This window comes from Notamacropus eugenii, chromosome 7 (genome assembly GCF_028372415.1).
Source record: "Notamacropus eugenii isolate mMacEug1 chromosome 7, mMacEug1.pri_v2, whole genome shotgun sequence".
Classification (NCBI taxonomy): domain Eukaryota; kingdom Metazoa; phylum Chordata; class Mammalia; order Diprotodontia; family Macropodidae; genus Notamacropus; species Notamacropus eugenii.
Genome location: NC_092878.1, coordinates 141,403,745 through 141,430,336, shown reverse-complemented (window position 1 = coordinate 141,430,336; position 26,592 = coordinate 141,403,745). Strand labels below are relative to the sequence as shown.

General features: G+C 34.7%; 1 protein-coding gene across 4 annotated transcripts in view; it reads left to right on the top strand.

Moving 5' to 3' along the window:
• Nucleotides 1–26,592, top strand: part of HERC3 (HECT and RLD domain containing E3 ubiquitin protein ligase 3) — a 116,047-nt gene that overhangs the window by 58,376 nt on the left and 31,079 nt on the right. Inside the window, exons 11-19 of one of the 4 annotated variants that reach the window (XM_072625455.1) lie at nucleotides 591–715; nucleotides 1,266–1,325; nucleotides 4,921–5,032; nucleotides 10,284–10,473; nucleotides 12,179–12,342; nucleotides 13,882–13,995; nucleotides 18,193–18,216; nucleotides 18,318–18,407; nucleotides 19,141–19,311. In XM_072625455.1, the coding sequence (XP_072481556.1) occupies nucleotides 591–715; nucleotides 1,266–1,325; nucleotides 4,921–5,032; nucleotides 10,284–10,473; nucleotides 12,179–12,342; nucleotides 13,882–13,995; nucleotides 18,193–18,216; nucleotides 18,318–18,407; nucleotides 19,141–19,311 (1,050 nt within the window). Of the gene's footprint in view, nucleotides 1–590; nucleotides 716–1,262; nucleotides 1,326–4,920; nucleotides 5,033–10,283; nucleotides 10,474–12,178; nucleotides 12,343–13,881; nucleotides 13,996–18,192; nucleotides 18,217–18,317; nucleotides 18,408–19,140; nucleotides 19,312–26,592 lie in introns of all 4 variants that reach the window. The other 3 variants (XM_072625454.1, XM_072625457.1, XM_072625456.1) reach the window with 3 other exon arrangements.

Below are 26,592 nucleotides of genomic sequence, written 5' to 3'. Positions count from 1 at the left end.
CACATTTGGGTGTGTTTGGGACAATTAAAGGAAAGAGGTGGCCCTGGAGTACATTCATATTTAAGTAATGGAAAGAGAAGGGTGAACAGTCAGAGAGAAAGCCAGGTGTTGGTTTACAGTGTCCAAGGTAGTTTGAGGTTTATTGGATAAGGAAGAGACAAATAATTTAGGAAATGATAATCCTTTTAACTTTTATTCATTTCCCTGAATAGGGAGACTATAACATCTGGCATCGCTTGGTCTTTTGAAGAATATTACTCATGTACTCTCTGTATCCCCTTCTCCCTTACTGACTCCCATTTCTTGTAGCAAACTCAGCACTGAATGGTTAAGATTAAGGATTTGTGTCCATGGAGTCCACAAGGTTTCTTTTCTTGTTATACAGTGACTTTCTTTATTCTGGAGGAAGGAGGTATCATTAAGATTACCGAAACATTCAGGGATATAAAGGAGAATCCCTGATTGTGTCAATAAAGCAGAGAGAGTGGAAAGATGTATGTGCTAAATGCAAATGAGAGAAGAAAGAGGGAGAAAGAGAAAGAATGTAAAAACATAATATGTCATTTCTTGTTATCTTATATGTATTGCAGAATTCCTCGCCTGCAGATGACTTCAGGATTATGAATCAAGCACAATATACCAGTTTAATAAATGATGAAACTATAGCTATTTGGAGACAAAAACTATCAGAGCATAGCAACTCCAATTCAATCAAGTACATGCTACGATCTTTTCATTCCTTTTTCAGAACATATTTGTTATTTCCTTATTTAGTATTTCAAGGTGACAGGAATGATGAAGTTTTACCTTTTTAGGGAATGGTTTTTCATACTATTACCAAAATAGAAAGAATATACCGGAGTCTTCCCCCTAAGTCATTTAGCATTATTCAGTGCTATCTGTCACCATTCACTACTTGGCTGGCCCAACTACTTTTCCCATGATTCCCTTTATATCACTTTTGCTCCACAATGAGCAATGTGCTATAGCCAACTTATACCTACCATATGTTTCTTCATTGCCATGTGGATCATCAGAAATTTTTGTACTTAGACTCTGTGGTGTTCCATGATTCATGGTTATAGCATCACCAGAATATCATTAAAAGATTTATCTCTAAATTTGGTGAATCTTTGAGCAGGTGAATGAAAACTAAAGCTGCTAGTAGGAAAAAAATGAACTAAATATCTATTACATTACTGATAATTTATGTCCACAAAGTTATAATAACTAATACCTTTTACTCTTTTTTTTACTTTAAGCAGTGGTGTTCTTCAGATATTGTCCTCAGCTGCCTGCTGGAATGGAAGTTTCCTTGAAAAAAAGTAAGCTTTTCAGAGATTTGAAAAAATGTATCTGGAGCTGATAGTCCAGAAAAGAAATGAACATGAAGGTGTTGTATTTTGAGGTGGGCTTTGATGCTGTCAATAGAAGAGAAGATGATCTTGCACTAGAGTTGGACTGCCCAATAATGTGAAATAGAGACCATCCAAGGAGCAGTGCTAAGTCACAAAGGAATGGCAGATGTGGAGGGCTGCCTAAAAGCATGACTTTTTAAAGCTGTTAGTATATTAGAATATCATAATTAAAACTTTTTTAAGAATATTGTTAGTTGTTGCTTGTAGGTTTCTTAAAAAAAACACCTCAAAGAGAAATAACTACATGAAAAAATATATAACTGTTTTCATTTCTTTCAACATTAATACTGATAGAGTCACAGGATTTGCTAAGGGATTTCAGAGGCCATCTAGCTCAATGCACATCTGAGCAAGAATCCTCTCTGTAGCCTATCTAACTAGCAATCATGTGGCCTTTGCTGAGGTTAAGGGGAGATATACTACTTTAAGAAACACATTCTGCTTGTGGCTGATCCTTAGGAAGTTTTTCCTTAAGTCAGACTTAAAGGTGCATCTTTTTGACTTCTAAGCCACTTTCTGCCTTCTAGGTGAAGCAAAGTAAGTGTAAGCCCATTTCTAACATTTGAAGACAGATATCATTTCTTCCCCAAGTTTGATCTTCTCTGGGTAAAGCATCCCCAGTTCATTTCTTAAATCCTTAAATTTGAGACCTTCACTATTTAGACTGTTCACATGTGGACACTGTCTAGCTTATCAACATCCTACAAATCTAGCATTCTTTCCACAGCACCACATTTCCTTCTTTGCCTAACAGTCTGAACATTAGAAACTTTTCACTTTAAAAATTAAAGTATTCTAAAAAATTCAGTGTGCCCTGGTTTAAGGCCACACAGTGAATTTATTAGTTTCATCACAGGAATCTAGTGTTTGGGAATGGTTTACATGGATAGTTGGTCCGATCTGACGAGCTGATAAGACAACCAAAATAATAAGGTTGGATAAGCCATTTTGGCAATCTTCTCTTGACCTGAAATTGTGATAGATTTATCTTGCTCCCTACACCTAGGCTTGTGTTAGATTTTTATGGGATCATTTTATACATACACACACATAACGCACACTCACACACATGTTATATATGTATGTATATGTGTATACATATATATGCATAGATATGTTTTATTTTTATTTTATGGAATGAAACAAGTATTTCCATAGAATAGTATAGTGAAAAAAGAAAAGATGATTGTACTTAAAACATATGCACAACTTGACATTCCTTTCAAACATACAACAAAATTATCATGTAAATTTTTTTCCTTTTTTCCCTCCGCCCTACAATGGCTGCGATTAGACACAAATAGGTGTATATATTTGTATCTATATGCACACACATATATATGTAAAATTATTCTGTACATATTTCTATTTATCAGTTTTTCTCTGAATGCAGATAGCATCTTTCTTCATATGTCCTTTATAGTTACTTTGGGCATTTATAATAGACAAAATAACTTAATGCTCAAAGTTGTCTTTAAATATTTGTAACTATTTCCCTGGTTGTAAGATAGTATTATTTCATCAAACACATGGAGTTCTGAATTCACCTAAGGATTCCCTATTGAAGATGTTGCTCTTAACATAGAGATGTCACTACAGTTGGGGTCATCTGCGAAGTGGGCTCCAATCTGACTCCTGCAGAATGTCACTTAATATAGTCCTTCAGTTGTCAGTGACCCATTGACAACAGGTGCTGTTAATGGCTGAACCAAGTGTGGAGTCATAAAGATCTAAGTTCAAATCCAGCCTCAGACGCTTACTAGCTATGTGACCCTGGGCAAATCACTTAAACTGTTTGTCTGCCTCAGTTTCCTCATCTGTAAAATAGGAATAATAATAGCACCTATCTCTCAGAGTCGAGGAGAGGATCAAATGAATTCAGACTTGTAAAGAGTTTAGCTTAGTGCCTGGTATATAGTAAGTACTATAGAAATGTTAGCTACCATTAGCTATTATTATTATGTATATATGTATACACATATATTTATATATGTTTACATATATATTACATGAATTAAATTTTATATATACCTATATCTATCTATATACACTTATATGCTTATATATATGTGTATGTATGTATGTGAGTGTGTGTATATATGCACATATACAAATAAATATGTTACATGTTTATGTAAATAAATATGAATATATACATACATATACACCAGTATGAATGTTTTGAAAGTTTGTGCTAAAGATCATGAAGTAATGAAACTGTACTGGAAAAGGATGACTTGAGAAGTTAAAAGTTGCCCAGCTTCAGTGGCTTGTACCTGTTTAAGTTCTCTCTTGCTGTGTTTGGTCACTTAGACTGATATAAAGCACTAATCTAAAGCTAGGTTGTTCTTTTTGTCTTTCTAAATTTTCTATAAGAGTGAAATAAGGAATGTGATAGTTCAATCCCTTCCGTGATGGTGAAAATTAATTTTAGTGTAAGCAAATTCCCAGATCTTACTATTGTAGAACGGTGGTCCTCAAATGTATTGCTTCATGGAGTACTCTGTTAATGAGAGAGAGAGAGCTCTCACAGACCCTTTATTAGTTGACTCTTGCTCCAATAAAATTCCTTCATGGACCAGGACTTTTTATTCAGTTTCACTCTTGGATACCTGGCCAACATTACTGTCTACTATGAGGTAGGTAGGTAGCACGGTGGAGATAGCACCAAGCCTGGAGTCAGGAAGAACCCAGTTTAAATGTGGCTTCATACATTAGCTGTGTGACCCTCAATTTCCTCACCTGTAAAATGGGAATAATAGCACTTACCTTCCCAGGGTTATTGTGAAGGTCCAATAAGATATTTGTAAAGTGTTCAGCACGATGCTTGACATGTAGTGGGTACTATATAAATATTTATCCCCTTTCTCTCTCCCCCATCTCTACTATGGATCAAGGTAAGGTTGGGGCTGTTGTTAGGTTAAAAATAGGAGAGAGGAAGTGACAGCCGAGTCTAAGTGTTGGTGACTGTCTACAGAAAGTATACGTGAAGTAGACAGCTTCTTCAGTTTTTTCTTTTCCTCTTCACAGCCTTCCTTGATCTCCCATGCTGGTGCTGGTTTTCACTGTTGGGCCCCAAATAGTGCTTTGCTTTGTATCTCTTATGTACTTGACATGGAGTGTTTTATTAATTATAGAACTTTGTATTGTCTTATCCTTCCATTAGATTTCCCCCCGTAAGACAGCAAGGACAGGGACTTGGTTTTATCTAAATTTGGTCATTTCCCCTTTGCCTAGTGCAGAGCTAAATAAACAGATACTTAAATTTATTAAGTGTCTGTTGAACGTGTGAATAAAGGGAAATTTTATGTAGACATAAGCCTACTGTAGCCTTTGGATTTTGGAAGAGTGCCCTAGCCATCTGGAGGACCATTGTGTCTCTGTTAAAAAAAAAGTTAATATTCTTATATTCATAACTCCAATCTGAGTGTTTTTGGTCCTTTGCAGGATTGTTTTCTTTCTCATATGTACATTTGCTTGTATTCTTTTTGGTTCATTTTAGAATTGATGAGCATTTTAAAACTAGTCCCAAAATTCCAGGGATTGACCTGAATTCTACCAGAGTGTTGTTTGAGAAGCTAATGAACTCTCAGCACTCGATGCTTCTAGAACAGGTATGTCCTTTATATTTCGCTAGGTGTTCTCTCTTTTAAGCAATAGTATTATGTATGTTAAAAAAAAAAGTTTGTAAGGAGAAGCAGCATGATGTGGTAGGTAGAGAACTGGCCATGTGGAGTCTGGGAGGTCAGACTCATGCTGTCTTTGTGACCCTGGACAAGTTCTTTAACTTCTCAATGCCTCCAGGCATCTTTCTAAGATTATCTGTTCCAGAAGTTTAACATGTGCGCTGGTATAGAAAATTTCCTTATGGGAGTTTCCTTTGCAAATGAAATAATAAATCACAAAAAGTTTGTGAAAGAAAAATGTAACAAAAGGAAAGTGATAATTTTGTATGCTTAAAATTTTTTACTTTTGAAATTTATGACTTTAGAAAGACAGTTTCATCTTTTAATTTCTCTGATAATCTTTGTTTTCCAAAAATCTACCTCTGCAAATATCTTGTGAGTAGGATTTAGATCTGAGTTAACCATACTCTTAAATACAACCTAGTATAGTTTGTGGAGAAGGAAAGGTGAAATTGGGTACAATGTCATATGCAAATGAGTTTACATTTAAAATGTTTAAAATAAAATAAATACTGGCTTACTTGTTATAATGTTTTAAGGTTGCGAAGACACCTTACACAAAAGCCTCATGGTATTTGTAATCTGGTACTATGATGCCTTTTATGGCCTCATGGGAAAGTCGGGTTTTTTTTTTTAATGTTGATTTTCAACATCTTATATTTTGGAACTGTTAAAGATTTTAAGGCTGCTAGTTTCAGTAATTATTCCAGCAATTATGTTAATAATTTTATAATTAAGTATTCTGTAGATTCTGTGTACATATATATATATATATCTATATAAAATAGACATATTTATAAACCCTTTAAGATACGGACACATCATTTTGTTTTGTTTTGTTTTTTTCATTAATAGGTGTAAAGAATGCTTTGAAAGACTTATTTAACTTACTCGTTTGAGCTCCACAGTGATAATGCCCTGGTAATATAGTACTGACATTTAGAGTTGCATTGCACTTTGCACTTTATAAAGTATTTCCATACTATTTCCTCATTTGAATTTCTTAGCAGAGATATTATCCCTATTTTACAAAAGAGGAAACTGGAGCTCAGGTTGGGTTTAGGGATTTTCCCAATAATAATGAAGTCATAATGAATAATGAAATGATAATGAATCTATTTCCCACTAAATAGTGAAGGAAAGACACAGACTCACATAATTTGACTCTGTCTTGGCTCAGCCACTTTTTCACCCAGATTTCATTTCTCTAGACTTTCAGCTCTTTCTTTTGTTGTATTTGAATACCTTCTTCAGTAACAATTTAGACCCTCTTCTCCTTGAATTATTTTTGCTTCTCTCCATCCTTTTGTCCTTTAACTTAGGGATCTGTGCTTTCATTCTCCTTATTCTATTTCTTTCTTCCTACTCAAGCTTGTCTCCTAGTTTCTCTTTTCTTTTTTGTGTACTTTTCTCCTTTTCATGAAGAAAATAGAAATAGAGAACATATTTAGCAAGGAAAGGAGAAAACTGCAAGCAAGGACAGTCCAATGGTGAGGTTAAAAAGAAATGATAGTAAGGTGGCTTCTTTTAGTCAAGATATTCCATATGTTTGACCTGTTAATGGATGCTAAAAAATCAACTTTTTATTTAATTTTTTAGCTTTTAACATTTTATTTTTCCCTAGTTACATATAAAAACAATTTGAACATTTGTTTTAAAACTTTTGAGTTCCAAATTCTTTCCCTTTCTCCCTCCCCATTCTGCTCCTCGTTGAGAAGGCAAGCAAATTGGATACAGGTTATACATGTATAATGATGCAAAGCATATCTCTAATAGTCATGTTGTGAAAGAAAACACAGACAAAAGCTCGAGAAAAATAAAGACAAGTGTCTTCAGTTTGTATTTAAGCACCATCAGTTCTTTTTCTGGGGATGGATAGCAAAAATTCAACTTTTTAAGAAAAGGGTAAGTGTTGTCCCCATTTCTCATATGGAAAAATGTGAGGAACGAAGAATTAAAATAAGTTAACCTGTCACTGTTGAAACTAGAATTTAACCCTCACTTCACAGTGCTTTGTAGGATTTGAATTTTAGCCCAAGTTTCTTTGTATGCAATGGTCTTTTTTCCTCCTTGTCTAATATCTACTGGATTGTAGTCTGTCTTCAAAAGTTTGATCATAATTCTGATAAGCATTCTGTTCAGTCATCATTTGCTGCACATTAGCAGGGAGGGAAAACTGTTAGGGATGAAGGGTGGGTGTACTGTTTGTTCATCAAGTCCTCATCAAGGGAAATGCTAACTTTAACCTAGTAAGCCCTGTGCTGCTAGCTCTCATTTCCACCTTTCTCTCTCACCCCATATATTCCATAGTAAAGACTGTAGATTCCACCAGTGCTTTAACTTTGTTATATTTGTCCTCAAAGCTATGCCTTAGGGGTGTGGTACATAGAGTCACTACCCAAAACCAACCCAGGAGCACGTTCTTTAAATTATTAATACCTGGCTTCCCAGTACAGCTAGTGTCCTATCAGTGGTCACAGTTGCAACATCTTTCAAATATATCTGATTGATCCTAGGTTGTAAACTATGAAATTGTGGAGTTTAAGGCTTAATAGATAATAATCATATTTACAAAGCATTTTCTTCACAGTTGTTTTCCTTGAGAAGCATGTGTTGTCAGTGAGACCACATGTACAAACACACACACTCACACATATATATATACATAATGTATAGCAGGTAAATGTAAGGCAAATTTGGGGGAATAGGGTACTAGCTGGTGGGGTGATCAAGACTTTATGTTGGAGGGAACTGTTAAACAGTAAATGCAAAAACATTACTTCAGTTTTGTGGAAGAGGATATTGAATCTCAGAGGAAGCAAATAACTTATCCTAGGTCAAAGAAGTTTGGTAGTAAGTAGGCAGCATATATTTTTTAAGACTGCATCTTGGGGTACATAGGCGGTCCAGTGGTTAGAGCAACCAGCCCTAGCTCAGGAGGACCCAAGTTCAAATCTGGCCTCATACACTTACTAGCTGTGTGATCCTGGGCAAGCCACTTAACCCTGATTGCCTAAAAAAGAAAAAAAAAGACTATCTCCTCACCTCTACCTGGCTCTAAATAATAGGGGCTACTCAAGAGCCTGACCCCACTCTGCTCATCATATTTTAGACTTCTGTTTTTGATTTGTATGAGTTGGACCCTCCTTAGGCTATCTTATAGCCCCCTATTCTTGGGGACTAATGATAATAATGTCGAACTTTATGTGGACAGTTGACTGACTTCAGGTCTACTGCAGCTCAGAAATGGCAAGCTCAAAATTTTTGCCAGCCTCAGCCTTTCCCATAGCAGAGATTCTTAAATAGGAAGAAATCACCAACTTAGCATATTTTTAAGAAGCACGAATGGGAAACTTTTTCACGTTTTTATTTTAATGACTGTGACCCATGGGGAAATCAGTGATAACTGATTACAGAAATGGGGTAGTGAACACAAGTGGTGGTTAGAAATGTTTCAGTGAATTTGGCAAATGACAGTTTTGTAAATTAGGCCACACTGATAAGACTGTTTTATGAGAAGCTACTATATTTTACTGTATTTAATAGCTTTTTACAAAGTAAACAAAATGAGAAACAAAAATGTCTTGTAGTATAAAAGGTTTTGAAATTTTTAAGTATAGAGCTCAAACCCAGGGTCGTACCTAGTTTTGATCTCCTTTTAAAAAATACTTTTTATTGATATTTTTCCCCAGTATCACTCTCTCACGTCTTCTTCCAAACCCTCATCAGTGACAAAGTACAGTTAAGTAAAACAAAGAAGCATCTTAATCATATATAACAAAGGATGCCTTATTCTGTACCTCTGTATTTTGCCAACTCTTTCCTAAGAGGAGTGAGGGACATGTTTTACCCTCAGTCCTCAGAAATCAGGGTTGGTCACCCAATTGATCAACATTCTGATGTTCAACGTGATTTCTTTTGGATCATTGTTTTAATTCTTTCATCGTTCTACTTACTTCCCTCTGCATTAGTTCATAAAATCTTGATCAAGTTCCCCTGAATTCTCCATATTCATTGTTTCTTTATGGCATAGTAATATTCCATTACATTTACTTACCAACATTTGTTCAGCCATTCCCCAATTGATGGGCACACCCTCTTTGTTTCAGGTTCTTTGCTACCACAGTGTTGCAGTAAATATTTTTGTATCCATGGAACTTTCTTGTACCTCTGACCTCCTCAAGTCATGATCCTAGCAGTGGGATCAAAGAGTGTGAACTAGTGCCTTTTCTAGTATAATTTCAAATTGTTTTCTAGAAGGGTTGTACTAATTCCTAATTGGTACATAATTAGCATAAGTGCCATCTTCCCATTACCCTTCTAATAAGTGATCATTTTTGTCTTCTGTCATTGGTGACTTTTCAGTATGCTTGAGTTGAAACTCAAGAGAGTTTTTTATTTGCTTTTTTACTTCTTTGTTTTAATAGTTCAGAATTTCAACAAATCTGTGAGTTTGGTTATTTTGACAACAGTATCATAGCTAAGTAGGAGAATACTTTTATTTTCTAACCAGATGTATGATTTCATCGATGAATGGCAATACACAGTCTGCTTTGTATTGTCTTAGAGAATTGCCTGGGAACATGGAGGCTCTAAGGTGACCTACCCAGGGTCACATAGTTCAAGTCAATAGTAGGGACAGGGTTTGAACCCACATACTTCTGAACTGAAGGCTATCTATTAACTCCACTCACTTGTTTCCTCTCACTTGTGAAGGTAAAAGATTGTGTGCAAAGTTTCCAAAGTACTTGGGATGGGTATAGCATGACAGTTTTTGATGTAATAAAAAACAGAGACTTCTCATGTAGAAGCATGGATTTTAATTATAGGACCATGCACAATTTCATTGTTTTAATATTCTGAGGTAAGGTTGTGATCTTTCATTCCTTTGGTGGAGTCATTTTTCATTTTTTGTTGACTTCCTACGTTTTACTTTTTAGTCATCATATTTTCTTTTACTTTCATTTTTTTCTCTGTTAGGATTAATTTCCTACAAAATGTGCTATTGGGTGTGAATGAAACTGATTTTGTCTATACACTACAGAAAATTCTAGAGAATTGTATTTGCAGTTGGAGACATGGATATCCCACATAAATACTGGGCAAGAATTAGACCTTTCTGTGTGTGCATGAATTAATGTTAGTCTCCCCCCTACTTTTTTTTTTTTTTTTTTTACAGATCTTAAAAAGCTTTGAAAGTTTCCTGATTCCCCAGTTGTCCAGTTCACCACCAGATGTTGAAGCAATGAGAATCTATTTAATACTTCCTGAATTCCCTCTACTTCAGGATTCTAAATATTATATAACGTTAACCCTCCCCCTCGCAATGGCTATTTTACGGCTGGATGCAAACCCTAGCAAAGTCTTAGGTAAATCGTGCAAAACCCTTTAACTGCTACATTATTTTCTGCTTCTTATTTTATAGCATTATAAGATTTTTGAGACTTTAGAAAACATGTAGCTCTGTACTCTTGTTTTGCTAGAAAAGAAAGTGAGACCCAGAGATATTAAGTGACTTGACTGAGGCTACACATGTAGTAAGTATCAGATCTGAGATTCAAACCCAGATTCTTTGACCCTGAATGTGTAAATTAGGCTGAGATTCAGTATCCATTTTTGCAGTACTTACTATTGTTTAGAAATCTCACCTTTTTACTCCCTTATGTAATTTATTTTAGTTATCTTTGAATCATGCTTTGTGTAACATGTTTACTGATCCACGACAAATAGTGTAATTTCCTAATTCATCTAGAAGCTGTTTGAAATAGTTAGCTTTAGAGAGATGTTTCTTGGTCTTGCAGTATTTATAAAATTTTGTTTTTTAATGAGCTGCTGTATTAAAAAGTGCCTCAGAAAGTTAAGTGCCGTCTACGTAGCTTTTTTCACCTACCAAATTTTAGGTAAAGGGGATGATATAGAAGCTCCCATGAAAGAAGGGATTGACCAAAATGTAGACTATGGCTGCTTTGAAATGATGGTCTTCCACAGTGAATTAGAGAGTGTTTCTCATAGGAATGACATTTGAGATATATTTAATAAAATGCAGAAAGTCTCCTTTTTCATTATTTGTATGTGTTAATTACTTAATACTTAAAGAGTTTTAAAGTGTCAATTAATTATTAATTAAATGTTAATTAATTTTAAAGTGTTAATTATTCTATTGCTTCTACACTTCAGATGAGCTGTGATATTACTAGAGTTGTCACCACATGAAAAGGAAATGTTATTAAGAATAGCGAGGGCAAAAGATTATAACTCCTTTTGCAGAATGACTGACAGTAACAGTAACGAAAACACCGCAAATATTGTAGCATATTTCTTTAAGGGACTTTTTTAAAAAGACTTCATTGCAGCCATTCTCACAGGACTACAACCTGGGTTTCTATCCTTCCAGCTTGGTCCAAAGAAAGTGGGGAGAGGGGAGGGGGAAAGCTGTGGTCAGAAATTCAATTCTGTGCTAAAGTTGGATAAATATTTTTAGGCAGAAATTCATTTTAGCAGGTTGCGGTGCCAGTAGTAGGAAGCTGGAATAACAACCTTTTGATCTGGTTTTTGCCTTGCAAAAAAGCAAACAAGGATGATAAGGTTGGGTTTGGAGGATCCTTTTTGGTATTTAGTTTTCTAGCAAAGAGCTGAAATAGTTTGGAGGTTAAGATGGTGGAGGAGGTAACAATTATAGAGAAAATTACTCCCTTCTGCTGTGATCCTCCAAATGCCATTTTTTGTACAAAGATTTCGGAGAAATCTAGTGGACAATTAAATGTTAGTTTCTAAAAATAGAGAAGCAGCATATGAAAATGCAAACAGTGATATGCCGAGGAGCTTACAATGCTAGTTTTCTAAAATGACCCTTTGTGATTTGGCTAATGTTTCCTGAGCAGCTAGGACTAGGTGACCTCTCAAGTCTCTTCCAACTCTAAAATTCTATGATTTTTGTGATTCTCTGAATTTAGTTTTGATTCAGTAACATTTGCTTACCAGGGCAACCTCTTCTAAACTCATGAAAGGCATGAATACCTGATATTTAGTTAAGGATTACACATTTAATTTTGTCTTTATTTTTCTTCCTTAAAGATAACTGGTGGTGCCAGGTATGCCCAAGATATTTCTTGAAGCTAGTAGACCTTTATAAAAGTGCTGTAGTTTATCTCCTGAGTGGAAGAAAAACATTGTTGATTCCTGTTCTGTTTAGCAGTTATATAACAGCAGCACTGAAGCTATTGGAAAAACTGCACAAGGTAAGCATGAAGTGGACCTGTCTGGCTAGAGGGAGAATGAATGGGTGCTATGCCATTACTGAGGCTGGGCTTGAGCGATCACAGGCCCACACCACTGAATTAATTATATTGAATGTAATTGAAACTGTTGTACGTTGGATAGCACCTATAAAATGGCCAAGATCTTCATGTGAAATCAAAGGGATCTTCCATGAAAGTGGATGGAGTAATGATCTAGAAATGAGACTAGACAGGTTAAAAATCCTATTTTTGATGCTCATTAGGTGCAAAACTAGCACTTAACCTACCTCAGCCTCAATTTCCCCATCTATAAATTGAGAATAGTAATAGTATTATATTTACCCAATAATTGTTGTGAAGATCAAATAGAGTAATAAGAGCCGATGTACGTTATAAAGTTTGTGAAGCTCATGATATCTCATTTGAGCCTTGCAACATTGCTATGAAGTAGATCGTAAGACAAATAAAGTATTTTGGAAGTTTGTATCACAGTTTAAATGTCAGTAATTGTCATTGTTATTGGTATCTTATTCTTATCTACTCAGTGTTGTGGAGATAAATATAGTCCTGGAAAAAGTTCCTATGCTACTATTGTGTTGGAGTTAATGTTCTATGGACTATTGAAAAAAGTGGGAAAAAAAGTCTGCATTTGGAAAATAAATAAGATTATCAGAATATAAGCTCATATTCTGTTAGCCCACTGAAAGCATTTTTGGGACAATTCTAGAAGTACACAGGATGGTGATATATACCTCACTTTGTTACCATGTGCTTTTAATTTCTTTTCTTTATTTTATAAACTCTTCATTCCGCATAGTTTAGTGATTATGAATATTGGCATGCTCTGTTAAAAATATTGTTATTAAATTTTTATATATTAGGTTATAGGGCAGCTGGCTGGTACAATGGATAGAGAACCAGTGCAGGAGTCAGAAGAACCTGAGTTCAAATCTCACCTCAGACACTTGACACTCACTATCTGTGTGACCTTGGGCAAGTCACTTAAACCCAATTGCCTCATCCTGGGTCATCTCCAGTCATTCTGATGAACATCTGGTCACTGGATTCAGATGGCTCTGGAGGAGAAGTGAGGCTGGTGACCTGCACAGCCCTCCCTCACTCAAAACAAAGTCAAGTGCAAGTCATTTCTCTGATGGCATGGTCTTCTTTGGCAGTGAAGGACGAATACACACAACAATTAGGTTATATCTTGGCAATTATAGGCAGTGGTTTTGTCTGCAATAATCCTCTGGTTCTGATATAATTTGTTCAATTCCCAAACCTATTTTGGGGCCTTTATAATTTACCAAAGTCAGTGAGCTTCTGACCACAAGGTTTGTCCTGTTGGGATCTTTATTACTGCTCAGTGAAGGAAGGTTTGTTCCAAAGTATTTCCATTGGCTTTTAACATGTGCTGAGAAGGCTGTTGAAGGTCTTCTTTCTTTTTGTTGTTCTTATGCTTATTGTTAACACTAAAAGTTCTTTGATAGTAATAGAGTTATCATCTCTTCCCTTTCTTCTTGTTCTTCTGTGTCTAAGGTAAACCAGAAAGTGAAACATGTGGAATATGACAAGTTTTATATACCTGAAATTTCCCATCTTGTGGACATTCAGGAGGACTATCTCATGTGGTTCTTGCATCAAGCAGGAATGGTAAGAATTTGTATCATATGTGTCTTATTAAAGCTATGACCTCCTCCATTCTTTGATTTGGTCCCTCTGTGTCGTGTAGTTATTAGAAGAAAAGGACTTTTTCCTGTATCCGGTCTTTGATTGTGATAAGATGCAATTCAGATATTGCACTTGGACTTTCTCTGGACAATTCTTCCCTTTGATATGTAAAACCCTCTGAAATATAAAAAGCACATGAAATCGAGTTGTTGCTGTAATGTGTATGAAATTGTGATAGCCTGTTCTGTGTCAGGGAAAGGTTACTTCATAGGAGCTTTCAGTCAGGTACCAAGATTTCCCTGGTTTGTTTTTGTTTTTAGCCTATGTGTGCTAAGATCACAGGAACATTTTGATAGTCTGGATTCTCCTGCAAGGTTTTGTCTGTTCTAATGTAAATGTTTCAGACTAGGCTACCTCGAAGTTTCTGGTTAACCTCATGCTAAGATTGATTTTACTGTTTAAAATCCAATTTTTACTGAACTTTTTATGTAAAAAAAAAATTAAAGTAAAATCAATTAAAGAACTTGGTCTCCAAAAAAAAGAAAGAAAATATTGGTCAGAAATGAATTGAAAATAATGTCCAGTTTACTAACATTCATTTTTGACATGTAAAAATCATTTCTATTTTCCCAAATATCATGTTATATGTTAAAATTAATATATCATGATGAAATATTTAATTTGAAACAAAACAATCTTATGGAGGGTTATTTAAAAGTTTAAAATCTAAAATCTTTTAAAATTTATTTCTGTATGCCAATACCAGCTGATGTTGAGCCTTATAAAAGCATATCGTTTATATAGATTATTGAGGCATTAGATGTCCATTTTAATAGAAGGTAGCCATCATTGTTTAATTTCAGGATCAAACACAAGAATTTTATCCTAAAAGGACCCTAAACAGAGTTATGGGGCACACAAAAATGCAAGTAATGGACATAAACTACTCAGAGCATTTTTCAAAAGAATTGGATTCTTCTTGCATGCACAGCAAAGAGGCATTTAGTATAAAAGAGAAGTGATTTAACTCACTTGTATTGGTCATCTGCATCACCGTAGAGAATCCCATTGACACAGTGCTGCACTTAGCCTCAATGTCCAGTCAGAAGTAGAGGGAATTGTGGGGCAGATGGATTTGGATTTTAGCTGCTGTCCAAACTCATCAGATATTGGTATTTATCTCCTTGGCAAATGGCATGGAGCCGACCCTATGTTCCCAGAGGCTACGTCAATGAATTGTAAGCTCTGGCAGGTCTTTCCAAGCTGGAAAGACTTAGAGTATGACCTGGCAGCAGACTCTGTTATTCATGGACCAAGTCGGCTACAAGGTAATGACCTTTTGGTGACGTTACCTTGTGAAAATAAAAAGAAATGGACAAAAACAAGAAGAAACTTTATTTGGAGGAACACAATAGCTTGAATCTCGAGGGAAATAAAGAAAAGCTTAAGAGACTTTGCATCACTAAATCTCCAAATATATTAAATGTAGTCATCACAAATACTGTCTGGTAGTGGTTAAAAATGGAAAAGTAAATCATTGGAGTAGGTTAAACAAGTGTGACCTAGAAGCAAACAAACATAGAAAGCCAAGAGATATAAACAACTAAGGGAAAGACTTCTTTTTTAATAGAATTGTTGGGAAAACTGGAAAGCAGTTTGATGGAAAATTGATTTAGACTGACATTTATATTATATTTTATGAAATAAGTGATTTAAATATGAATAATCACATCCTAAAAATCTTAAAGAAGGCCAGAAGGAAATACATTTCAGAACTATAGTTAAAGGGAGATTTCATAATCACATAGGGAGTAGAAGTGATTAAAAGTAACAAAATAAATGCAACTTGAATAAGAAAAGAAAGTTTTGATTGGTGGGGTTGTGAGTAAGGTGTATGAATGCAATTTTACATCAGATGTCCTGAAAAAAAAGTCAGGTATCCAAAAAAACCATACATACATGTGACAGAAAGCCATTTTTCAAGTGATAAATGGTCAAAGGATATCAGCAAATGGTTTTCAAAAGAATTGCTAAACATATATAACTTAAATCAAATTGTTTTCCTTTTCATTGTGGGAAAAGGAAAAAGGTCACGAGAAAAGTTGGAACTCAAAATTTTAAAAATGATGTTTAAAATTGTTTTTACATGTAATTAAGAAGAAAGAAAATTTTAAAAATGTATATTTTTCAAAAGAAATGCTAAATTAAAAATGCAGGGACTTTCAAAAACAAATATATTTCTAAAGAATTGCTATAAGAAAGAAGTGCAAATTTAAGCAAATCTAGTTTTATTTTATATCTACTAAATCAGCAAAAATGGTAAAAGCTGGGAGTAGTGTTAGAGGAACTATGAAGAGAATATTAATACACTCTTGGTGAAGCTGTGTTAGATGCAACCATTCTTGAAAACAGTCTGGAATTGCCTAAGGAAATTTACTGACCTGCTTGTTTTTGCCCATCCTTGTCGCACATACTCCTCAACAGAATTCAAAGATATATGGAAAGTTCTTAAATATACCAAAATATTTGTAACCATGGTTTTTTTTTTTGGTAGCAAAAACTTAGAAAAATGGATATTTATTGATTAGAGAATGGCAGAATCAATTGTGATGTGTGAATGTAATGAAACAGTATTGTAACATAAGAAACGAGTATAATTTAGAGAAATATGGGAAAACAATATGATTTGATTCAGAACAGAGAAAGTAGAAGCAGAACAGTACAGACAGTGAAGACAGTAATGTAAATAAAAACTACCCTAAAATGCAGTCCCTAATTTAAGGAAGTTACTTTTGTGTTCCAAAAAAGGGAATAGGAGTGCTATAGACACATATACTGTCAATCTTTTTTTACCATTTGGTTTTAACTGTTTACTTTTTGTTTGAAGTTAGGATTCTGAATGAGGAAAGGTACTTTGTTAGGAAATGACTGAAATAAAAAAATGGTATCACTGAAATTTAAGAAAAATAATTTCTCTTAGACCAACCTTATATCTCTTGTCTCTCTCTCACATGGGTTTATTAGACTGGCAGGTCAGGGAGAAAAGACTGAACACATTTGCATTTTAGTAGAGAATTTTGCAGTCTCTTCCCATATCCTTCTGGACAAGATGGTAGGATGGTTATATGAATTTGGAAAACAGCTGGACCCAGAGAGGGTTGATTAACGTATCCATATCAACTTGACCAGGGCAATCTCCCTTGGTATCTGTCAAAGATTTTTCCTTATTTATCAATGACTTGGATAAATATTAATAATAACAATAACTAGCATTTATATAAGGCTTTAAGATTTGCAAAGCACTTTACAAATGTTATCTCACTTTATTCTCACAACCCTGGTAGGTAGGTGCAATTATTTTACTGATGAGAAAACTGAAGTGAGCAGAGGTTAAGGAGCTTGCCTAGCTCACACAGCCAGTAAGTGTGTGAGGCCAGATTTGAACTTAGTTCTCCCTGATTCCAGGTCTAGTGTTCCTGTCTAACTACTATGCCACCTAGCTCACTGAAGGTTTCATGACCCTGTTCTCTGTTGGTTCTCCTCCTGCTTGTCTGACTTTGAACAAACCCTATAAGAACACCCAAAGAAATAACGACTAGATGGATTTAAATAAAACTTGGGAATGAAGTAGCTGGCAGTGTTGTAGGTGATTACTTGAATTTATATTGCGTTTTTATTTGAAGAAGGAAAAATGTTTGCAGAATTATTTTTTTTTTCTGAGCAGGAACTTTGCTTAGGAGAGATTTAAATCCATTGTTGGTATGTTTCATTTAATTTATCTCATTCAAATTTATTTACTAATTCAAGTTGCGTGCTGGTATAGATTTTCCAAAGAAGACTGTGGAATTCTTATTTTTTCATAATTAAGTTTTAGAAAAGAAAGCATTTCATTGGTTGAGAGTGGTTTAAGTATCTGATTGTGGTATCAGGTTGGTCAGATGGTTTTTGCCCTTTTTGTTCCTGGGATCTTCCTTTAGGCAGCTTCATAATACCTGTCTCCTCAACTAGAAATTCAGACAATTGTTCAGATGCATTATTTACATGGCCAGATATGAAGTTTGACTAAATGAATAGCATTTGTATATATCTGATATCAATGACATTCTTGGGGGGGGGGGAGAGAATTCTGGGTTTTGGAAAACAAGAATGATATTTTGTTTATTATTTTTCTTTCCACAGAAAGTTAGACCATCTATAATGCAGGTACATAATCCCTCTTTTCCCCCCCATTACTTCTTGCCTTTTTGATATAGTACCTTGCACGATACTTTAAATATTGCTAATATTAATGTGTTTCATTCCAGGATGCTGTGACTCTCTGTTCCTATCCATTTGTCTTTGATGCCCAAGCTAAGACCAAAATGTTACAGACAGATGCTGAACTGCAGATGCAGGTATCACTTTTCAAAATCTCTTCTTGCACCATATAATCCCATTGTAATTTTTCTATGATAGTAGAAAACATTATGTGCCAAATTCCTTAAGCAGTCACCCAAATTACTCTTTTATCCTGGAATTTCATGTTGAATACTATAACATATAATTCTTAGATTAAGGCTTGAAATCTTCAATAAGTGCTAAATTATCAGAATTTTTATCACAGTTGTATTTGCAAGCACAACACAGTTAAATAATTTAACACTGACAAAAGTATCCAAATACCTATTCTTTCTTTATATTATCATACGGATACTATGGGTATCTTCATAGTGGAAGTTGCGTGATACTGATACATGACTGACAGATTTCAGTTTGAGTTAGAGTGAATTATATTTTTCAAAGAATAGAAGCTGCTATGTGGATAGATTTCTATTAACTTTGAAATTATTTTTTGTTGATGCTGATAATCCTGGAGGTGTGTTATTTTCGACTTAACAATTTGTTCTAATGACTTTATCTCAAATTAGTTTAGAGACCATGTTTTTCAATAAGTAGTATTAGTTGTTCAACATAACTCCCAAACTAAAACAGTTTTCCTTTATTGTACTTACATGAGAATCTGCTGTAGCAATTATAAGAAAAAGCCAAACCAAGCACTTAGAACAGCATGAAAATATTTATATCTCTACTTTTAGGTGTTCTCCAAAGAAGTTCTTTATGGTCATTTTTTTGGGCACCATTTTCTAGGTCGCTATCAATGGAGCAAATTTGCAGAATGTATTCATGCTCCTCACATTGGAGCCTCTGCTGGCCAGAAGCCCCTTCCTCGTCCTTCATGTTCGCAGGAGCAACCTTGTTGGAGATGCCCTTAGAGAGCTGAGTATTCACTCTGACATTGATTTGAAAAAGCCTCTGAAAGTGAGATTCTCTGATTTATCTTTTCTAATTACTTTATTGGTTTTCCCATCAGCGTGTAGTAAAGTACTTAAGAGAAATATGTCTGCTGTAGTTTGATTGGAATGTGTAGTCATTTTGAGAACTTTTCTGTGTCCATTTTATATTCATATAAATTGACTAAAAAGTCTAGAGCATACAAGATATTATATCCTCCTCACCCTAAAACCTATCCTAGTGTATAAGTTCCCTATTTCTGTTTACTGTTCATTGACTAATTTGGTCTGCCAACAATTTTATCAGAATCGTATGAGATTCCTTGAATGAGATAAAAACAGAAAATGTTTGTTCAGCAACTCTTGTATAAACAATTAAGGCATACAATAACTCTGTATATGTTCACTAAAGTTATTTGCCACTGTCATGGAAGTTATCTGGCTCAGAATCTACATCAGGGGTGGACATCTGCAGCTTCAAGGCCACATGTGGCCTTCCAGGTCCTTGGATGTGGCCTTTTGACTGAGTCCAAGTTTTACAGAACAAATTCTTTTATTAAGGGAATTTGTTCTGTGAAGTTTGGATTCAGTTAAAAGGCCACACCCAAGGACCTAGAAGACCACATGTGGCCTCAATGCTGCAGGTTCTGTACCCCCTTCTAGATAAATAGAAAAGGGAGTCCCTATAAATGATGAGGTTCACAGATTATGTTTTACATCAATAAAGTCCTTGAACATTATAGAACCACATAAATTAGATGCAAGACCACTCTAAAACATTTGGTTTAACTGGATACAGGAAAAAAATTGATAAGAATGCCTATCCTTTGGACTTTTGAATATTTGATGCATGTATCTCATCAATACATATGTCTTGTATTGACATTGAGCTGGGCCTAGAATTGGGCAGGAATGAGAGTGACCATTTTATTGTCTTTGGAAAATTGCACATTGCTTTTAATGATCCCGCTATTTTTTGACTCAGAGAGCTATCTTTTCCAGCAGCAGTATTCTTTTGCTGATGTACTTTGGTTGTACATTGTGGGATACTCCAGTCTCTGAAGAATTGTAGTTATGAAGAATTGTGTTAACTCCAGCAATACAAAATATGCTTGGTGTAACCCAGCAGTTTTCTTCAACTTTGTGACCAAGACAGATAAAAGAAATGTAATATATAGGTAGAACTGACAAGACTTGATAACTGGTTGGATATGGGAGGTCAAGGAAAGTGAGGAATAGAGGGTGATTGCAAGATGTTAAACATTGATGATTTGAAGAATGATGGTTCCCTAAACAGAAATAGGGAACTTATAAACAAGGATGGATTTTAGGGTGATGATAATGATTTCTTTAATGAACATGTTGAGATGGAGGTACCTGTGGGACATGTCTGACAGAAACAGAAAGCTCAGAAAAGAGTTGATCAGGGGACTAGCAGTGATATTGGAGGAGGAGGAAGCAGAACACTGTACTTAATAATGATTGAGAGATCTGGGCAGAAAGCACAATGAGCCACTTTTTCTAACCCAAGTCAGTCTAGGAAGACACCCAGACTCTTCTGGGCACTAGAAATGGGTTTCATTCAGGATAAGCCTGAACATGTCTGTCGAGCATAAGACCTACAGACAAAAAGTCAGGTCACAAATTCAGTTCAGGCTGTGCCTGAGACTGTGTAACATTCAAAGACCATCAAAATGGCAGAGTATAAAAAAAAGTACAACTTAGCTCTCCCACTGAACTAGCTTCATAAACCTCTTCTCAAAGAAAAAAACACCAGGCCTAATTCTGACTGGAAAACCCAAGAACTGGAGAGATCTGTGGAATCGGTGTGGCTGGGAATGTATCACATGTATAACAGAGACAGAAAGAGAACCAAGACTGACCACCAGTGCAGGAAGAGACTTCAGAAGGTCCCTGAACCTTGCACTCCAGGGTGTAGGAATGGGTACTATATGGTAGTTCTTTCCCCCTCTACCCAGTGTTAGGTCACACTGAGGCAGGAATTTGCAGATAAGGTTGGTAGAATAGAGAGGTCTCTAGGGGACCCTAGCTGTGTACTGAGGAAGGAACAAGTTCTGAAGCAAACAGTGGCTATTTGTGACTCTCATTCCAGGATACAAATTTAAACAGAATTCCTGGAAAGAGTTAAAGTAGGAGTTGAAAGGGGAGGGGTGATTTTAAGAACCAAATGAGAGAGATAGGAGAAAAAATCGGAAAAGAATTGGGAACTGAAGAAAGATATTAAAAGGGAATTAACAGCTTGCAACAAGAGGTACGAAATGTTATCAAAGAAAATAGCTCACTTTTGAATTGACCAAATAGGAACCAATGATTCCATGAGACATTAAGAAATATTTAAAATGCCAAAAGACAGAAAAATAGAAAAAACTATGAAATATATTCTCATTGCAAAAGGAACTCACCTGAAATGCAGGTCAAAGAGAGATAATTTAAAAATCATCGAACTCCTTTAATGTCATGACCAAAACAAAAGAGTCTAGACATTTTATTTCAATAAATCTTTAAAAATTAAATATCCACATCTTAGAACTACATAACAAAACAGAAATGGAAAGTATCTACCATTAGCTTTTTGAAAAATACTCACAGATCAAGTCTTAGAAATATTATAGCCAAAATAAAGCTCAGAGAAAAAAATCAAGCAGCCAGAGAGACATACTGAAGAGCCGCCTTGGATTATGCAAGAGCTAGCAGCCACTACCATCAAGGAATGGTGAGGTTGGAGTATTATATGCCAGAAGTCAAACAATATAGGCTTATAGGCAAGAATAACTTGCCCAGGAAAACAGAAGGTAATCCTACAAAGGAAATGATGGATCTTTAATAAATTGGATGAACAAACTCCAAATATTCCTGATAAAAAGAAGAAACTTTGAAATGCAAAAATAGGAGTCAAGAGAAACATAAAGAGGTCAATGTGAAGAATCAATCACAAGAGACTAAGCAAGTTTAAATTATTAAACTCTAATAGTAATGATAATGGTGATAGTAATGATAATGTAGGTCCTGTCTATTATGTGCAAGGCATTTTGCTAAGCACTTTACAAATATTATTTCACTTTTATCCCACATTGGACGTTGGTGCTACTGTTATCTCTGTTTTAGAGGACACTGAGGCAAAGAGGTGAATTGACTTGCCCAGGGTCACACAGCTAGTACATTTCTGAGGCTGGAGTTGAGCTTGGTCTTCCTGATTCCAGGCATACAACTTTATCTGCTGTGCCACTTAGCCACCTCATCTTCATCATCAGGAATTCTAGAGGGAGTATAATGAGACAAAGAGCCCACAAGTGATTCTGTTATGTTTTGATTATCTGAAAAGAAGGGAAAATATAAGGAAGTATGTACTGGGAGAGGAAGGGAAGAAAAAAGTAAGAATGGAGAAAATTATTTCATGTAAATAGAATAAGAATGTAGAAATCTATGTAACAAGGAGGGGAAAATGAGGAGCATGTGACAATTAAACCCCATTCTCATTTGAACTGTTCAGAGAGGAAGAGATACATGTTTGTACTTTTGGGTACAGAAATATATTTCATTCAACAGGGAAGTAGGAGGGAAAGTGTTAAGGGAATGGAAAGGAGGGTAGAGTAGATTAAAAGAGATTAGTCAAAGCAAAGGGAATTCTTAAAGAGTGGAGCAAGGGGAAAAATTGAATAACAGGAAATATATAATTAGCAATCATAAGTATGAATGTGAATGGGATGAACTCGTCTGTAAAATGAAAGAGGATAGCAGGAAGGATTAGAAACCAGGCTCCAGCAATACTGATATTTGTAAGAAGCCTCTTCTAAGAGGCTAGAGCAGAATCTATTAATATTTAGATACAGTAAAAACATCAAGGATAGCAATCATGCCTTAGAAAAAGCAACAGCAAAAATAGAAAAATAAAACCAATTGAAAGAGATAAAGAAATTATGTTTTGCTAAAAGATTCCATGGACCTTAGAAACTATTGTGTTAATATCAATATTAGATGTATGCACCAAATGTCATCTAAATTTCTAAAGAAAAAAATGAATTCTTAAAGGAAAATTTAAATGAGTGATAGGGAAACGTAGATAGCAAAACTATAATAGGGTTTAAGAAAAGTTTGATATAATAGATGTCTGGAGAATATTTAATGGGAATAGAAATGTTATCTCATTTGTGCACGGCACCTTCATAAAATTAACATTAAGGTTAATTAGGTCATAAAAACTCACAAACAAGTGCAGAAATATTACATCCATCATTTACTGGCAATAAAAATTAGCTTCACTAAAGGGCCTTTGAAGTTAAATAATTTAAATAAATTATTCTAGGTGAGTCCAAGAACAAAATGATAGAAAAATGTCAATTGGTCACAAGGCCAAAAAAGAATTCCTAGAAGAACTCAAAAAGGATTTTAATAATCAAATAAGAGAGGTAGAGGAAAATTTGGGAAAAGAAATGAGAGTGATGCAAGAAAATTATGAAAAGAGAGTGAATAGTTTTGTAAAGGAGAAATAAAATATTACTGAAGAAGAAAAACAAGCCTTAAAAAGCAGAATTGGCCAAATGGTAAAAGAGGTACAGAAAATCATTGAAGAAAAGGACTCCTTAAAAAGTAGAATTGGCCAAATGGAAAAGGAGGTTCAAAAGTTCATTGAAGAAAATAATAGTTTAAAAAATAGAATTGGGCAGGGGGAGGCTAATGACCCTATGAGACATCAAGAAACTATAAACTCGAAAAAGAACAGTTTTTAAAAATCCCAATTAAACACCAATTTGGAAATCCTGAAAAATCAAAGATAAATAAAATTGAAAGTAAGAAAGTCATAGAACTAATAAAAAAAAACAACTAGCAGCTAGATTTATGCAAAAAACAATAAAATAAATCATTTTTAAATTTGATCAAAAATAGGAAGTAAATCAATTACCAGAATCAAACATAAAAAGGGTAAATTGACCACCAATGAAGAGGAAATTAAAGCAGTTATTAGGAGTTATTTTGCCCAATTATGACAATCTAAGTGAAATGAATGAATATTTGCAAAAAATATAAATTGCCCAGATTAAGGAGAGAAAATAGAACACTTAAATATCCCAATCTTAGAAAAATAAATTGAACTAGTCATTGATGAACTTCCTAAGAACAATTCCCCAGGGCCAGATGAATTCACAAGCAATCTCAACTGAACATTTAAAAAATAATTCATCCTTACTATATTTACTATTTGGAGAATAGGCAGAGAAGGAATTCTTTTAAAAATGGTGTTGATACATAAACCAGGAAGAACAAAACCAGAGAAAGAAAACTATAGAACAATACCTAAATAAAGACTGACACAAAAAATTTAAGTAAAATACTAGTAAGGAGATTATAGCAATATATCACAAAGATCATAACACTGTGACCAAGTGGGATTTCTACCAGGAATGCGGGACTGGTTGATTGTTAGAAAAGTTATCAGCATAATCAACCATATTAATAACAAAGCCAAGAAGAAACATGATTATCTCGATAGATACAGGAAAAACTTCTGACAAAAAACAACCCAAATTCCTATGAAAAACTCTAGAAGTCTTAAAATGATGAATAACCTATGCCTAAAACATCAGCAAGCAGAAATCTTCCCATTAAAGTCAGAGTGAAGCAAGGATGCCCATTATCACCACTGTTATTCAGTATTGTCCGGGAAATGCTAGCTACAGTAATAAGAACAGAAAAAGAAAGGAATTAGAAAAGACAATGAGGAAATGAAATGATCACTCTTTGCAGATGATATCATGGTATAATTAGAAAATCCTGGAGAATCAAGTGAAAAACCAGTTGACATTAACTTCAGCAAAATTGCAGGATATAAAATAAACCCATATAAATCATTAGCATTTCTATATGTTGCCTACAAAGTCCAACATCAAGAGATAGAGAAATTCCATTTAAAATAACGGTAGACAGTATAAAATACTTGGGAATGTACCTGCCAAGACACACTTGGAAACTGGATGAGCACAATTACAATATAGTTTCACACAAGGTCAATTCTAAACAATTAGATAAATGCTAATTTCTCATAGGCGAAAATTCTAACTAAATTACTTTGATTATTCAGTGCCATACCAATCAAACTACCAAGAAATTATTTGATGGAATAGAAAAAAAATCATACAATTCATCTTGAAGATCAAAAGGTCAAGAATATTAAGTGAATCAATAAAAAAAATGTGAAGGAAGGTGACGATAAGCCTAGTAGTATCACATCTGAAACTATAACAACAGTAATCATCAAAAACAGTACTGATTAAGAAATAGAGTGGTGGACAAGTTGAATAAATTAGGTATGTAGAACACAGTAGTAAATGACCATAGTAATCCAGTGTTTAATAAATGCAAAGTTTGAAGCTTTGGGGACAAGAAATTATTGCTTGACAAAAATTGATGGGAAAATTGGAAAGAAGTTTGGTAGAAACTAGGTACAGATTAACATCTCACACTGTATACCAAGATAAGGTCAAATTGGGTACTTGATTTATATGTAAAATGTGATATCATAAGCAAATTAGGGGAGTATAGGATTTCTTATCAGATCTATGGATGAAGGAAGAATTTATGACAAAACAAGAGAGAGCATTATGGGAAGTAAGATGGATAATTCTGATTAAATTAAAATAGCCACGATTAGAAGAAAAGCAGAAAACTAGAAAATAATTTTCTACCAAGTTTCTCTGATAAAAGTCTCATTTCTCAGATATAGAGAACTGAGTCAAAGCTATAAGATTTCAGATTGTTCCCCAATTGATAAATGGTCAAAGGATACGAAATGGTTGTTTTAAAAAAAAGAAACAAAAAACTATCCATAATCATTTGAAAAAGTGCTCTAAATCACTATTAAATTAGATTGGATAGATGTGAGTAGAAAAATACAAATTCAAACAACTCTTAGGTACCACTCTAATAGTTAAAATAAAGTCACCTGGGGCACAAAGTTCTAAGCATAATCATTTTATTGGAATTGCACGAATCTACCAATCAATAGGATCTCAGCTTCCTGAGTAAGCTAAAAACCTTCAATGAATCCATCTTGATCATTTCACCATCTCACATCTGTCCCATTGGCTTATATGACAGAAAGGGAATGTGGAAAAATTGAGACACTAATATACCATTGGTGGAGTTGTGAACTGATCTGAACATTCTGGAAAGCAATTTGGAACTATGCCCAAAGGGTTATCAAATTGTGCATACTCTTTAACCAGGTAATACCACTACTGGCTGTACCCTAGAAAGATTACAGAAAAAGGAAAAGGATCTCTATGCACAAAAA